The sequence below is a fragment of the Protomyctophum parallelum genome (genome assembly GCF_964188405.1).
Source record: "Protomyctophum parallelum genome assembly, chromosome: 1".
Lineage (NCBI taxonomy): Eukaryota > Metazoa > Chordata > Actinopteri > Myctophiformes > Myctophidae > Protomyctophum > Protomyctophum parallelum.
In genome coordinates this window covers 1,978,683-1,995,646 of record NC_139697.1, presented here as the reverse complement: position 1 = coordinate 1,995,646, position 16,964 = coordinate 1,978,683, and the positions used below count along the sequence as shown (strand labels likewise).

Here is a 16,964-nt window from a genome sequence, read left to right as displayed (position 1 = left end):
TGAAAAGATATGTTTAGATGCCTGTGACAGCCTCTCAGCTGGTCAAACAATGCTGCTCCGCTGTTCTACGACAGATGAGGACAGGTGAGGACAAAGCGTATGACAGCTCCCGACCAGACGTGAGTTTTGAACTTTGTCAAGTTCAATTTCAAGCTTTGGCGGAAATGGTAAATGCCGAAAATGTCAGTAATTTCGGCGTGCACCCATATTTTGGCGTACGCTCGGTTGATAAATGAGAGCCTTAGAGTCCACAGAATACATGTAAATATGAAATAAATGCTTAAACATGTAGCTAGGTGTAATGTTAGAGACCACGGAAGACATGCAAATATGAAATAAATGCTTAAACATGTAGCTAGGTGTAATGTTAGAGACCACAGAAGACATGTAAATATGAAATAAATGCTTAAACATGTAGCTAGGTGTAATGTTAGAGTCCACAGAAGACATGTAAATATGAAATAAATGCTTAAACAACATGTAGCTAGGTGTAATGTTAGAGACCACAGAAGACATGTAAATATGAAATAAATGCTTAAACATGTAGCTAGGTGTAATGTTAGAGGCCACAGAAGACATGTAAATATGAAATAAATGTAAATATGAAATAAAAGCTATGATTCCCTGCTTTCATATGACATGAAAAAACTTTCATTTTTGGTCACATTAGTCTGACTATGTGAAGGAGCCATTTCTGCCTGTGTGTGCCTTTAACCCGTTTGATGGGCGGGTTCACCATGGGGGGTGTGTGTCACACAGGTGCAACAAGCCAGGTTGAATGGTTTGGTTAGGTATGGGCACAACAGGCTATGATCACACGGTTTTTACCGTATCTTTGTATTTGCATAACTAAAACTGCTGTATTACAAAATGACAATGTGTATAATAAATGGGAACCTCACCCTACAGCAGTCAATGCCTGGACAATATATTACATACGCGTCAAAAACAGTTCTTGCATGTGCCCAGCCGAGAGGCCAAGTATATAGTTTAAGCTTGCCTCTATACAAGTAAAAACCCGATCTTGTGGACAAAGGAAGACAATCGATCCTGGCTCATCTCATCTCATCTGGAGATTCTGATTTGGAGATCCTGCTCACAACTGCCGAACAACAACAACAACGCTGGATGGAAGAAGAGCTTTGGATCGTTCCCGAACTGGACTGGACAACTTCAACACTTCGCTCATCAGAGATGAAAGAAACGGAGCGCACTGATCGCCGACACATGCAACATGCTGCAGGCTATCACTGGTTAATGCATATTCACTCACACATTTGTTTTTGTTTGGAGCGGCATCGCGCCGTAAAATGACTTGGATCACAGCCGCTGTTTGATGAACAAACACCCCCCCCCCCTTTCTGCCATACACGCGCACACCAAGACGCCAGGATAGCACAAGAGTGCGTCTCTGACAACGGCACAACGCACTAACGCAGCATATTTGCACAATATCCGCACACACACACACACATGCCTAACTGGTTCTTATTGTTTGGTTGCAAATGAAAACACTGCGTAACGTCTTATTGTTGTTTGCAAATGAAACTACACTGTTTAAAGGTCTTATCATTGGTTGCAAACGAATGCACTGTTTGGGTCTTATTGTTCATGGTTGCATTTAATACGCTCTTATTGTTGGTTGCAAATGAATGTGTATTTTATTTTTCGGTAAAAACGAATTTATGCACTGATTTATTGTTGGTTCACTTGGTTGAAAATGAGCAGTACCAAACAAACCGGGTCTGCAGAAATGCAAGTGGGTTCTGACATTGAAAAAAGGGTGAGAACGCCAACTTTGAAAGGAATCCAAATGACAATGGAACGGCTTCAAATGGAAAGGAATGGAAAGGTTAAACAGGCAAACAAACTAAAGACACAAACCACTGCTCTCATGGCTTCAAAGGAAAATGTCTCTGCTGTCAATCAAAATCTGAGAAGGATCAAAACCCTATTTGAAAAGGCTGAAGAACAGCACAACACACTGTTCACTGAGTTCCCTATGCCTGAGGGGGAGCAAAGTAAACAAAATGCATGGCTCCATTCAGTGATGACAAAGAGTAACACGTTCATTAAAGACACATCACAATGGTTACAGGAAAATGGTTTTTCAAATGAGGATGATGAATATGATAATGCAAATGATGATTGGGGTGAACATGTACAGTGTCAAGATTACATTAATCCTGAGGACAGTGTGTCTCATGTGTCAAAGGGGTCAAAGAGGTCAAGGGCCTCTAGCAAAGGTTCTGGGGTGTCATCTGCATGCTTAATGGCTAAGGCAGAAAAGGCAGCTTTATTGGAAAAGGTGGCTGCTCTGCAAAAGAGACACGAAATAGAGGCACAAGAGGAAAAATTGAGGAAAAGCAAGGAGCAATTGGACCTCAATATGCAAATAGCAGCTGCTGATGCAATGGTATCTGTGTTGGAGGGCAGTGATGTAGGAGGAAAGGCCCCTTCAAATGGAATGAACTCTTATGTGAGCAAAGGGTTTAAAGGGCAAGGTCTTGCATTTAACCCAAAAGCACAAGAGTTTGTGCCAAAGATGGACGCCCAAGGCTCAACAGCACCACCTATTCCATCTGCCCCTGATGTTCGACCAAAGGTCAAAGGTTATCATTAATGCTGGGCCGTTATCGGCGTTAACGTGCTGCGTTAACGCGAGAATATTATCGCGCGTCAAAGAAATTATCGCCATTAATCTATTCTCAAAGTTGGGTCTGGGAGCTGGGTCTGCATTGACTGCATAAAGCGAGCAAACTAGGAATTTCACGTTTCAAATTGCCATTCGAATGGAGCTTTTATCATTTATTATCCCAGTTCATTCTGTTGGCAAGATTTAAAAATAATAAGCCCCGACTGCCTGCGGAGTTTATTTCTCCTGCCTTCTGTGTGATTTATCCACTATACATTCTGCGTCTACTACATCCTGTAGTTCACTTAAGAAATAAAAGTATTGTTACAAGTAGCTTTTATTTTGAAGAGGAAGAGGAAGTTGTTTCAGGTTGTAGCCAGCTACCATGACAGTCTTGAGTCTACCGGTACCGGTGCGGGTGGCAGTGGAATAATAACAACAACATGCTTTTAGCCAAAAACCGCATGCGTCTATGACTTAAACAATGTAGGCTAAACACTTTGGAATTACGTTAAACATGGTATATCCTCCGTGGCGGCGTCATTAGGTGAGTAGGCCTACTAGTTAATTCATTGTTAGTTTCATAGTATCATTCATCATCAACAGGCTGTTGTTTGATGCCCCCCAAAATGAACAGGTTACAGCCTAAGGATTCTCATTCTGTCACTGCCTGCAAGGATGGCCGCCGTGCCATTTCTTATAAATTATCTAATTCATACGTGGTTCGTCGTGGGTCCACTCCACGTGGAGTTGTTATTGTTCATGTGCCACGGTGCGCGCCGTGGAGAAGGCATTAGGAGCGCAGCGCAACAGCCTAATAGTATGGCATATTATTGTCTGTACTCTCTGCACTCTCTTTCTGTCCAGTCCTACGTGTATAGGCTGGCGATTGTGGCGACTTTAATTTGGTTAATAGGCTAAAGAGAGAGCTGTAAAGGGGATATTGTCTATGGTCAGTTCATGGTGTGTATCATTCTCGTTTTTAACCGGGCCGTGGCCCGTGATAATGCGTCGCAATGACGGTAGGCAGTAGCCTAATAATACAATGTAACCAACTTGCGCAAGCATTAAAAAATGGGTTGTTATTCTGTGTATTATTATAGGCTAAATATGAGCTAAAATAAATATTCGAATATTTCCGAATATTACAAATAATGAAGCAATGAAATTCGAATTGGATTATAGAGGTGAACTGACAGCACTAATGTGAACAAGCTGGTGTGTCTGAGTGACTGGTGGAAGAAGGAGAGGTAGAGGTTGGACTCAAATCATGTCACAAAGCTACTGACTCTAAACAGTTCTTCATCACCTCTAGGTTTACAGTTTAATTAATGTCATATCCCAGAAAAGGGGGTACTTTGTTCTTGCACCCACTGTTTCAAATTGCCTGTATGGTAACGTGTTTATGGTTATTCATGTTTAACTGAATAAACAATGTATAACACACGTACATCGTATTGAATATTATTATTATATTTTCATTACCAATTATGATAGGGCTCCTGGTCTAATGGGCCACGTGGCCCGTTCAAGGATTTACTTCTGGTCATTATTTAGGTAGCGCACACATATTTTCAATGCTTTCGGCAGAGTTCAAATGAGCCATTTTAATCTAGATTAATCTAGATTAACTCCAGAATTGCAGTGAGATTAATCTAGATTAAAAAAATTAATCTATGCCCACCACTAGTTATCATACTATGGACCCTCAAAGTGCAAAACGTCCCACTGTCAGACAACTGCTGCAACCAAACATTGGACCATTGCTAACAATCACCCCAAGGAACATCATTCAGAATGTCAATACAATTTCAGAACCTCATGTACAGCTACAACCCATAAACAGGTCCCTGTCTGCACAAAACCAAACACCAGTACAGTCATTACAAAACTCAGTTGACCCGGAGACTCTTTGTGGAATCATGAAACGCCAAAATGAAATAACTACACTGCTGGTACAACAACAAATGGCATCCACTCTACCACAAAGAGACATAGCAGTGTTTGATGGTGATCCATTACAGTGTACTTCATTTATCAGGACCTTTGAACATTGTGTCGAAGCAAAGGCAAGCAGTTACCAAGACTGTCTATATTACTTGGAGCAGTACACCAGGGGGCAGCCCAGAGAGCTGGTGAGGAGCTGCCTACATATGCTCCCACAAGAAGGCTATGAAAGGGCAAAGGCACTGTTGAAAGAGCACTTTGGCAATGAATATGGAATAGCCACAGCCTATATGGATAAAGCTTTTGGATGGCCCCCTATTAAAGCTGAGGATATTAAAACACTGCAGGAATTCGCATTGTTCTTAAGAGGGTGCTGCAATGCTATGATGGAGATCCAATATATGGAGGAGATGGACATCTCATCAAACATGAGGCAGGTCATGCTGAAATTTCCATATAAGCTGCGGGAAAGATGGAGGTCTCAGGCTTGTGCGATTCAGGACCAACGAGGCTACAGGGCCACATTTCCCGACATGGTGACATTTCTGGAGAACCAAGTAAGAGTCTTGACGCATCCCCTTTTTGGAGATATTTCAGATGCACGACCAAGCACCTCACAACAGACACTAACCCGAAGCAGACAGCTACCCAGGAGTTACATCAATGAAAGCAGTTTTGCAACAACAATCACAGCTACCAACCATACTGCAACCCCTGAGTCCATAACATCACAGGAGCCACCTTCAGAATCCTGTCTGTACTGTGGAGAGAGACATCCATTATTCCGGTGTTCAACACTGAATGCAATTTCTCAAAGGGAGAAAATAGAATTTCTGAAAGTAAAAGGAATTTGCTTTGGATGCCTGAAGGCAGGACATAGAAATATACAATGTAGAGGTCGTATGACGTGACGAGTGTAATTTAAAACATCCAACGATTCTGCATATCCACAGAGACGAGACACAGGAAAGACCAGTTAGTAGCGCACTTGTCTCCCTCCAAGCATATGGTTGTACTGGGGCCGGAGACCAAGACAGCACACTTTCTATTGTGCCTGTGCAGATAAAATCTAAGAAGGGAGATAAGGTGCTGCTTGAGATAAGGTGTATGCTTTCTTGGATCCTGGAAGTACAGCAACCTTTTGCACAAATCACCTCATGGAAAAATTGAATCTGCAGGGTACAAAAACCAACATCCTACTGCGCACGATGGGCCAGGATAGTGCTGTTAAAAGTGAAATCTTTACAGGACTGGAGGTGTCCAGGTTGGATGGCAACCAATTTGTGGAGCTCCCAGAGATGTTCACTCATCATACTATCCCCGTTTCAAGGAGTAATATTCCCACACAGAAAGATATCGACAAATGGGAAGATCTAAAGGCCGTCAAAATCCCAGAATTAGACGCTGACATTGAAATGTTGATCGGGACGAATGCGTCAAAACTCATGGAACCCTGGGAAGTAATAAATAGCTCTGGTGACGGACCCTATGCAGTGAGGACCCTATTGGGGTGGGTCATCAACGGCCCTTTGAGGGGCAATAATGGTTGCCAGAGAAACAGTACAACCATATATGCCAACAGGATCTCTATTGTCGAGCTGGAGGAGCTGCTCAAAGAGCAGGAGTCCCATTCGGAGCAGAGCATGGGAGAGGAGCTGAGACGTCACCGAGAGGCTTACAGCAAGAAGGAGAGGGACAAGAACACACAGATAGAGCTGCTAACCAACCGACTTCAGCAGGTGGAGGACGACAACAGGGACATGTCCATGAACATGTGCCGGCTCAAGCAACAGACGGAAAACCTGGACGAGGAGAAATAGAGGATGACGGACAAGCTGGAGGACACAAGTCTGCGTCTGAAGGATGAGATGGACCTCTACAGGAAGATGATGGACAAACTGAGACAAAACAGGCAGCAGGTACAGAAGGAGAAGGAGGCAATGCAGGAGGTGATCGAGGATCTGCGTCGGGAGCTGGAGCACCTCCAGCTGTTCAAGCTGGATACGGAGAAGCCCGACGGTCGCAGCTCCTCCTCCAGCCTGTCCGACATCACCTACAGGACCAGGGAGATGGAACTGGAGCACGAGGTGAAGAGACTCAAACGGGAGAATCAGAAGTTGAGGGAACAGAAGGACGAGTTGAACGGTCGGATCCTCAGCCTGAGTCTTGAAGCCAAGAACCTTTTTGCCACACAGACTAAGGCCCAGTCTCTGGCTGCTGAGATAAACAATGCCTCCAGAGACCAGTTAATGGATGCCCTGAAGGAGCAGGAAGAAATCAATTTCCGTCTGCGGCAGTACATGGACAAGATCATCCTGAATATCCTGGACCACAACCCCTCCATCCTGGAGATCAAGAACTGACAGTCACACAACTAGCAAGGACAAGGGAGTACTTGCCGCTACTGCAGGAACGACAAAAGTGGATGAAGCCTCACAGGAGTTACATGACAGGGGACATTGTTGTTGTCATGGATCAAAATGCTCCTCGTGGATCATGGATCATGGGAAAGGTGACAAGGACCTTCCCGGACAGGAAAGGATTTGTACGTTCAGTACAGTTGAAGACAAGGACAGGGCAGGTGGAGCGGCCCATATCCAAGCTCTTCCTGCTTCAAGAAGCACTGTAATAATTCATGACTTAATATTGAACTATGGCTCCCTTGGATAATTGCTCATCATATTCACAATTAGGGGCCGGGGTGAAGGAGCCATTTCTGCCTGTGTGTGCCTTTAACCCGTTTGATGGGCGGGTTCACCATGGGGGGTGTGTGTCACACAGGAGTGACTTATGAGAACACAGGTGCAACAAGCCAGGTTGAATGGTTTGGTTAGGTATGGGCACAACAGGCTATGATCACACGGTTTTTACCGTATCATTGTATTTGCATAACTAAAACTGCTGTATTACAAAATGACAATGTGTATAATAAATGGGAACCTCACCCTACAGCAGTCAATGCCTGGACAATATATTACATACGCGTCAAAAACAGTTCTTGCATGTGCCCAGCCGAGAGGCCAAGTATATAGTTTAAGCTTGCCTCTATACTATGCATTTTCAATGAGTGCAGATTCTTACTTTGTCCAGGTGTGGTTTGACTGGGTGTCTTCAGTCCAGGTGTGGTTTGACTGGGTGTCTTCAGTCCAGGTGTGGTTTGACTGGGTGTCTTCAGTCCAGGTGTGGTTTGACTGGGTGTCTTCAGTCCAGGTGTGGTTTTACCGCGTGTCTTCAGTCTAGGTGTGGTTTGACTGGGCCTGGCTGTAAACAAGTTCTTGAGCTTAGTCCAGTTACCCTGGGTAAACATAGTACCTTTCCTTTCCTTTTTGGGTGTCTTCAGTCCAGGTGTGGTTTGACTGGGTGTCTTCAGTCCAGGTGTGGTTTGACTGGGTGTCTTCAGTCCAGGTGTGGTTTGACTGGGGGTCTTCAGTCCAGGTGTGGTTTGACTGGGTGTCTTCAGTCCAGGTGTGGTTTGACTGGGTGTCTTCAGTCCAGGGTTCTGCTCAGTCTCACCACGCCTCTCTCTGTGGACATGATTACATATTTACATCCTCATTGGAGCCACCTGGTTCCTATGTAGATCCCAAAATCCATCATTGATTGATTGATTGATTAATTATTACATTTATATTTTGGGTTGGATATGTGGCTGATAATTAACCAGATAATGTCAGCTAAACGGTTTTTCTATCCCTAGGCTAGTTGTAGTGTGTTATTATTGTTATAGTGTATATTGTATAGTGTTATAGTGTATATTGTACAGGATTGACATACTGTGTATCTGGAGGTCCAGATTCATCACTGAAGTTAAGAGGAATGTCTTTAGAAAAGTCACTCTTCATAGACAGAAGGCTGGGAGTTGGAGACTCTGCTCTGTGGTACAGACGTCTGGAATAACATAAATGTTTGTGTGAATGAGGACCATAGTGTATATATTGTACAGTGTTATAGTGTATATATTGTATAGTGTTATAGTGTATATTGTACAGTAGTATTATAGTGTATATATTGTATAGTGTTATAGTGTATATATTGTATACGAGGATTGACATACTGTGTATCTGGAGGTCCAGATTCATCACTGAAGTTAAGAGGAATGTCTTTAGAAAAGTCACTCTTCACAGACAGAAGGCTGGGAGTTGGAGACTCTGCTCTGTGGTACAGACGTCTGGAATCATAGAAACAAAAGTCAATTTATTCAATATGTGTTCAGTTGTTTTGGGAGGTCTGAAGTTTTTATTCCTCCCAAATTGCACCCATGTTCTACCAGTCATAGGCTACTATTGTTATCATATTCTGTATAACAACTCCATCATGGCCCGTAGCAGTTGCCCTAGCCCTGACGACCTTACATGCGTATGCAAAGACTACAGTGTTATAGTGTATATTGTATAGTGTTATAGTGTATATTGTACAGTAGTATTATAGTGTATATATTGTACAGTGTTATAGTGTATATATTGTACAGGAGGATTGACATACTGTGTATCAGGAGGTCCAGATTCATCACTGAAGTTAAGAGGAATGTCTTTAGAAAAGTCACTCTTCACAGACAGAAGGCTGGGAGTTGGAGACTCTGCTCTGAGGTAGAAAATGTTTGTGTGAATGAAAAAGTTAGTTAAAGGGTTTCTAAAGAGTTTTTTGTTCCGTCTCTTGCCATTGCATGACAAGTAAATTAAATTAAATATCAATAAAATAATGGAAACCATACAAGCTTACTAAATATACAGTACAATAACAGGTGATATTTTAAACATATATGTTGCATAATGTACACAAATACTGTACACAAATACTGTACACGTATTATAGTGTATTTATAGGTGCATTCACATACTTGGCATCAGGAGGTCCAGGTTCATCACTGAAGTCAGGAGGTAGAGGTATAGACGAGTCACTCTTCTCAGACATGTAGCTGGTTGTTGGAGACTCTGCTCTGTGGATGAGATGTTTGTCAGCTCCCTCCTCTCTCTCCTCACGGTGACTCATCTCTGCTCTGTGGATGAGATGTTTGTCAGCTCCCTCCTCCTCACGGCGTCTCATCTCTGCTCTGTGGATGAGATGTTTGTCAGCTCCCTCCTCTCTCTCCTCACGGCGACTCATCTCTGCTCTGTATTAAACCTGTCAAGATCACATATTCACAAAACACCAGACAACAGTCAATGTTTGCTGTATATACACAATGTGCGGACACGCCCGCACGGCGCGCACACACACAGCCGGTTTCCAACTTATATTGTTGTCACAAGAAGATGTTCATGTTCCAACATGTAGGGGAATTTGCTCCACATCAATACGACGCAGCCTCGTCGGCCCGAGCCGAAGGCCCTTATTGAACTGTAACTGGGCCCTTATTGAACTGTAACTGGACCCTTATTGAACTGTAACTGGACCCTTATTGAACTGTAACTGGGCCCTTATTGAACTGTAACTGGGCCCTTATTGAACTGTAACTGGACCCTTATTGAACTGTAACTGGGCCCTTATTGAACTGTAACTGGGCCCTTATTGAACTGTAACTGGACCCTTATTGAACTGTAACTGGGCCCTTATTGAACTGTAACTGGACCCTTATTGAACTGTAACTGGGCCCTTATTGAACTGTAACTGGGCCCTTATTGAACTGTAACTGGACCCTTATTGAACTGTAACTGGGCCCTTATTGAACTGTAACTGGACCCTTATTGAACTGTAACTGGACCCTTATTGAACTGTAACTGGACCCTTATTGAACTGTAACTGGACCCTTATTGAACTGTAACTGGGCCCTTATTGAACTGTAACTGGACCCTTATTGAACTGTAACTGGACCCTTATTGAACTGTAACTGGACCCTTATTGAACTGTAACTGGACCCGCAGGCCTTATTGCAACCGGAGGTCGCAGTTAACAGGTTGTACTAAGTATATATATATATATATATATATATATATATATATATATATATATATATATATATATATATATATATATATATATATATATATATATATATATATATATATATCAGACCGTACTATATATACTTAGTACGGTCTGATGCCCGAGACGGAGCTCATAGTGAGCTCAAATGTGGCACCAAATGTTTTTTGCTTCTGGAGGGTCCCTGGAACAACATATTTTCAGATGGGGGGGGCGGAGGCATACATATATTTTTTGGGGTCCTTGACATGAAATACTGAACCACTGATACAGTATATATATATATATATATATATATATATATATTGAACCACTGATACAGAAACATGAGGTTTTTCAGAAAACCGTCAGGATTTTGAAGATTTATTTTAAATTTCGATTTAAATGGGACCCATTTTGGGCGGGAACCCCTTTTGGTGTTTTAAACATTATGTTATAATTTAGCTATTGAAACATAGCAGATCTACAAGCTCATAGGTCTGTTTTTTGTTTTTTTAATCATGAAAATATTTGTTTCAGAAAACTGGAGGATTTCGAAGATGTTCATGTTCCAACATGTAGGGGAATTTGCTCCACATCAATACGACGCAGCCTCGTCGGCCCGAGCCGAAGGCCCTTATTGAACTGTAACTGGGCCCTTATTGAACTGTAACTGGACCCTTATTGAACTGTAACTGGACCCTTATTGAACTGTAACTGGACCCTTATTGAACTGTAACTGGGCCCTTATTGAACTGTAACTGGACCCTTATTGAACTGTAACTGGGCCCTTATTGAACTGTAACTGGGCCCTTATTGAACTGTAACTGGACCCTTATTGAACTGTAACTGGGCCCTTATTGAACTGTAACTGGACCCTTATTGAACTGTAACTGGGCCCTTATTGAACTGTAACTGGGCCCTTATTGAACTGTAACTGGACCCTTATTGAACTGTAACTGGGCCCTTATTGAACTGTAACTGGACCCTTATTGAACTGTAACTGGACCCTTATTGAACTGTAACTGGACCCTTATTGAACTGTAACTGGACCCTTATTGAACTGTAACTGGGCCCTTATTGAACTGTAACTGGACCCTTATTGAACTGTAACTGGACCCTTATTGAACTGTAACTGGACCCTTATTGAACTGTAACTGGACCCGCAGGCCTTATTGCAACCGGAGGTCGCAGTTAACAGGTTGTACTAAGTATATATATATATATATATATATATATATATATATATATATCAGACCGTACTATATATACTTAGTACGGTCTGATGCCCGAGACGGAGCTCATAGTGAGCTCAAATGTGGCACCAAATGTTTTTTGCTTCTGGAGGGTCCCTGGAACAACATATTTTCAGATGGGGGGGGCGGAGGCATACATATATTTTTTGGGGTCCTTGACATGAAATACTGAACCACTGATACAGTATATATATATATATATATATATATATATATATATATATATATATATATTGAACCACTGATACAGAAACATGAGGTTTTTCAGAAAACCGTCAGGATTTTGAAGATTTATTTTAAATTTCGATTTAAATGGGACCCATTTTGGGCGGGAACCCCTTTTGGTGTTTTAAACATTATGTTATAATTTAGCTATTGAAACATAGCAGATCTACAAGCTCATAGGTCTGTTTTTTGTTTTTTTAATCATGAAAATATTTGTTTCAGAAAACTGGAGGATTTCGAAGATTTTTTTTTTAATTCTGCAGAGGTCAGGCCTAAATGGGTTAAACATGTCTTAAATGTGAGTTTTGTAACTTGTTTTTCAGTAAAGTTGCTATTCATGTTCATGTCAGTGGAAGTTGCTCAGTGGCGTTTTAAGCACCCGGAAGGACCGTCTGTTTCCCCCTTTTTTCGCCGATTCAATGCGGAAGTGCAACCGAGCGCACAATGTTAAAGCCCAGATGCTGCACGGGGGTTTCCTCGTCATGAATCCACGGGTCCGCGACGGTCCGCCTGCAGTCCTTCCTCTTACCACTAGGGCCCAGTGCTTCAACGTTGGAGTGCCTAGCTAGCCCCTTGGTGAAGGACCCCATGTATTTGTGCACACGGATCTGAAGAATGTTCTGTGCCAGGTTTTTATTTGTATAAAACAAAAACTATTATTTCTCTCAAACAATGTGGGCCACATTGTTAATAGTAGAAGATACTACTAGAAATAATAGTTTTTGAGGAAGCTGTGGCAACAGCTTCCTCTCGCCTCCAGCTGTTACACACAGCAGTGTAGCAACCGGTGTTGCCAGATTGTGTGAGAGCAATAAGCAATCAGGTCTATGAAAATAAGCCACTCCACAAATGAGCTGTACTGTCTATTATATACTAGCCTGGGCACCATTTCACCTGTTCATCCTGTCTGGCGACTACAAAACAATACTACAACATGACGTAACCACATCATCCGGCCCCAGCGCGGATCATACTGACTTTTGAAACAGAGACCAGGCTTTCCTCCGAGGCGGTGGAAAGCCTGGTGATGCGAGGTTAATTATATACTATACATCGGCAGCTACTTGAGAATAGCAGATCTATAAGCTCACAATGTGTCGCTGTGAGCTTGTAGATCAGATGTTTTCCAAAATAGTTTTTGTTTTATACAAATAAAAACATGGCACAATGGGGCACGGTGGCACAGTTGGTAGTGCTGTCGCCTCACAGCTAGAAGGTCCTGGGTTCGATTCCCGCTGGGGACGCTGTGGGCACTGGCGGCGTGTTCCCTCCTCCGCGTCATCAGTGCCCATACCCGAGGCGGGGGTTGGCGATAGGGCCTTTCTGTGTGGAGTTTGCATGTTCTCCCCGTGTCCCCTAGGGTAGATACCCTCACAAAAACATGCCATAATCCTGGTCTCTAAAACTACCTCCCACTGGACAGCCGGGCGCCTGATGGAGGGGAAAGGAACTGGTCTCTATACTGCCTCCCCCTGGCCAGCCGGGGCGCCTGATGGAGGGGAAAGGAACTGGTCGGAATAACGTGTCCCTTCCACGCGCTACGTCCGGCCGGGGAAATTCTCATCTGTCAGGTGAAAAGAAGCAGCTTGGACTCCTCATGCATAGAAGGAGGCATGAGGTCAGTCCGCTGCCCCCCCAGGTTGGCAGAGGAAGTGTAGCGCCCAGGATTACATTAGATAATTGGCACTGGGTGAAAAGAAAACTGGGTTACAAAATCGTGGGATAAAAAATTTAAAAGAAAAAAAAGAAAAATGGCACAACTTTCAAATGGGGGTCCGTGTGCACAAATACATGGGGGTCCTTGGCTTTATGTCAATGTTTGAGCAGAATCACAGGTTTAAACAACATCAGGGAACAAGCCTAAATAAGCAACTACCCTTTAGAAACAAGCCCAAAAAAACCACAACCTGCAATACTGTCAATATTTTCAAGCTACTTTACTGAAAAACAAGACCAAAGCCGCTTATAACAAGTGGACATGGCAACACCGATAACGGGAGATTTAAGACGTTTCTAACTCATTTCGTCATGTCAACGTCGCAACACAAATAATACAAACTATGAAAAACTACGCCATCACATTATCAAATTAAATAGTGTGGTTTAAAGAACTGAAATGTATTCCTACAATTTACAAAATCATGACCGTACGTTGACAGTTGAAAGTGGCTTCCGACGAACGCGGAAGTTTTTTTTTTTTTTTTACAGTTTGCAGAATTACAGTACATTTCAAGCACAAACTCAATACTAAGACTGTTAACTGTGAGTGGACGACCCAATTAAGCATTACTCTTGTTTACAATTAAGAGGGTCCACCATGTTCAATTCATCAAAACATTTAGAGATCGTACAAATAGACTACTTCTATATAGTCAAAGGTATCAGGCTGCATAGAGCCCATTATGATGAATTGAACACGGTGGCCCCTGTTGCAAAACAAGTGTTTATATTATATAGTGTTTATAGTGCTTTATGGTTTTGTCCACAATAAAGTAGCAGTTTACTGTCTTTATTGTGATTTCGTCTGAAATGTGCAACCATATTATTCCACGGCATGTGGAAAAACTAAATAAATCGATGGATTGTTTCTGCCATTGTATAAACACTGTAAAAACGGCACTGCAGTTCCAAAGTGATAAAAAAAAACACTTACCCGATATTCATCTGTATAGAATTTCTTCCAGACGAGGATATAAATGGAGTCCAGATAGTGGTCAGTCAGTTGTCTGTGTCCAACTAGCTGTCCACAATCTAAATGGTCAACTGCAGTGTTCTGTGTTTTAAACCAAATTTAAAGTGCTCAGCCTCAGACAGACCCGATACTCGATAAGCCTACTATGCGAAACCCCACCCACCGCGCGCGCGCGCGCTCGCACACACACACACACACACACACACACACACACAAACACACACACACACACACACACACACACACACACACACACACACACACACACACACACACACACACACACACACACACACACACACACACACACACATTGATTGATTGATTGATTGAAATATTTATTAACAGTTTGCAGAATTACAGTACATTTCAAGCACAAACTCAATACAAAGACTGTTAACTGTGAGTGGACGACCCAATTAAGCATTATACACTTGTTTACAAGAGGGTCCACCATGTTCAATTCATCAAAACATTTAGAGACGTAGTACAAATAGACACTTCTAAAGGGACACTTCACCCTTTTTGCAAAAAAAGATATGTTAATGACGTTTAGGAGCTTTAGAACTCTTTCCTGGGGGTCTTTATGTGTGTAATATGTGGTTTTAGATATTTTAGATTCCAGTGAGCCCGGTGATGTCATGGACACTGGGCTCACTACCTTCCTGGACTACATGTTGTCTCAGTAAGACAGCTCTCCCCCTATCCACAAGGAGGAGCAGTGCACCAAAGAATTATGGGATTTGTAGTCCAGGAAGGTAGTGAGACCAGTGTCCATGACATCAGAGACACTGTGCTCACTGCTACAATCTAAAATAGCTAAAACCACATATTACACACATAAAGACCCCCAGGAAAGTGTGTTAAAGCTTCTAAACGTCATTAACATATATTCTTTTGCAAAAAGGGTGAAGGGTCCCTTTAAAGAACAGAACAGGAATTCATCATAAAGGAAGCAAAACGGGAAAATAAACATATACAGTGAGGGGAAAAGGGGGGGGGGGGATTCAGATTTTACGGGGGCCAATTTCGAATTGCAGCCGTCCGTAGGTGCCCTTTTTTTGAAGGAGTCAAGGGATTCACATGTCTTAATGACTGTTGGTAGGGCGTTCCACATTTTGGTGGCATAGGAGCGAAAATAATTTAGTCCGTTGTTTGTGCCAAATCTGGGTTGTACATGGTTTGTTGCACTCCCTCTGGTGTTGTGGGTGAACACACACACACACACACACACACACACACACACACACACACACACACACACACACACACACACACAGTGTAATGCTTTATGGTGTTAATTGCATATAGGGAGGCGTTTCACTCAGAACGGGTTATTCTGGTTGACATGTTTCCTACCAGTAGGATAGTAGGCTGCAGCCTCGCTGTGGAGACATATTGAAACGTATGCAGTGGTGGAAAAAGTAGGCTACTCAATTGTTTTACTTAAAGGACCACTTCACCACTTTTCAACCCATCTTCATATAATAGGTCCTCACTAATAATCACGATAAAATGGCACGGTTTCTTTCTACTCAGTCTGTGTCTCATAGGAGGGCTGTGGGCAGTTCAGAAACCAGTCTGTGTCTCATAGGAGGGCTGTGGGCAGTTTAGAAACCGTCCTCCAGTGACATCATCATTAGGCAGATTTTTTTTAAACAAGATTTAAACGATGGCTTCCATTTTGCACCTTTTCAGGACTATAGAAAGCCTGCAGTTTCTATTAGCTTGTATTCCCCATCGATGATGTCACTGGAGGACGGTTTCTAAACTGCCCACAGCCCTCCTATGAGACACAGACTGAGTAGAACAAAATTGTGCCATTTTCTCATGATTATTAGTGAGGACCTATAAATATGAAGATAGGTTGAAAAGTGGTGAAGTGGTCCGTTAAGTAAAAGTACCAATACTGCAATTTACAACTACTTCGTTACAAGTAAAATGACGGAATTTAAAATGTACTTGAGTAAAAGTACAAACGTATTGGCATCAAAATGTACTTAAAGTACTAAAAGTAAAAGTAGTCATATTGCAGAATGTCCTATTTCACAAGTTCAAATGGTCGCAATGTGAGGCATTGTGAGCTTGTAGATCGGCTAAGTATCGGCTTAAGTAAAAGTACTTAGTTACTTTCCACCCCTGACTGTAAGGGCTACTCAACTTGGCTCATTAATTAATGGCTGATTAATAATGAAATTAAGTTACAAAATGAGGCTTTTATTCACACAATGTGAAGAGAACATGAACAGAGTACTGTTGCAGTTAAATCAAATATCAGAGGTATAGACCAAGATGCCAATATAGGCTA

At 42.4% G+C, this 16,964-nt stretch overlaps 2 protein-coding genes and 1 pseudogene across 3 annotated transcripts in view; 1 reads left to right on the top strand and 2 right to left on the bottom strand.

Moving 5' to 3' along the window:
* The window catches only part of LOC310873413 (NACHT, LRR and PYD domains-containing protein 3-like), a 95,556-nt gene that overhangs the window by 22,490 nt on the left and 56,102 nt on the right, over positions 1 to 16,964 (bottom strand). The gene's annotated exons all lie outside the window — the stretch shown is intronic.
* On the top strand, positions 5,791 to 6,945 carry LOC310867966 (rab11 family-interacting protein 4A-like; annotated as a pseudogene). Its single transcript has one exon. The product of its transcript is annotated as a rab11 family-interacting protein 4A-like (transcript).
* Positions 8,092 to 9,685, bottom strand: LOC310867942 (uncharacterized protein; the record flags this gene model as incomplete). Its single annotated transcript, XM_083778113.1, has 4 exons — positions 8,092 to 8,106; positions 8,344 to 8,470; positions 8,637 to 8,750; positions 9,420 to 9,685. 4 exons carry the CDS (start codon positions 9,683 to 9,685, stop codon positions 8,092 to 8,094), a joined length of 522 nt encoding a protein of 173 aa, XP_083634239.1.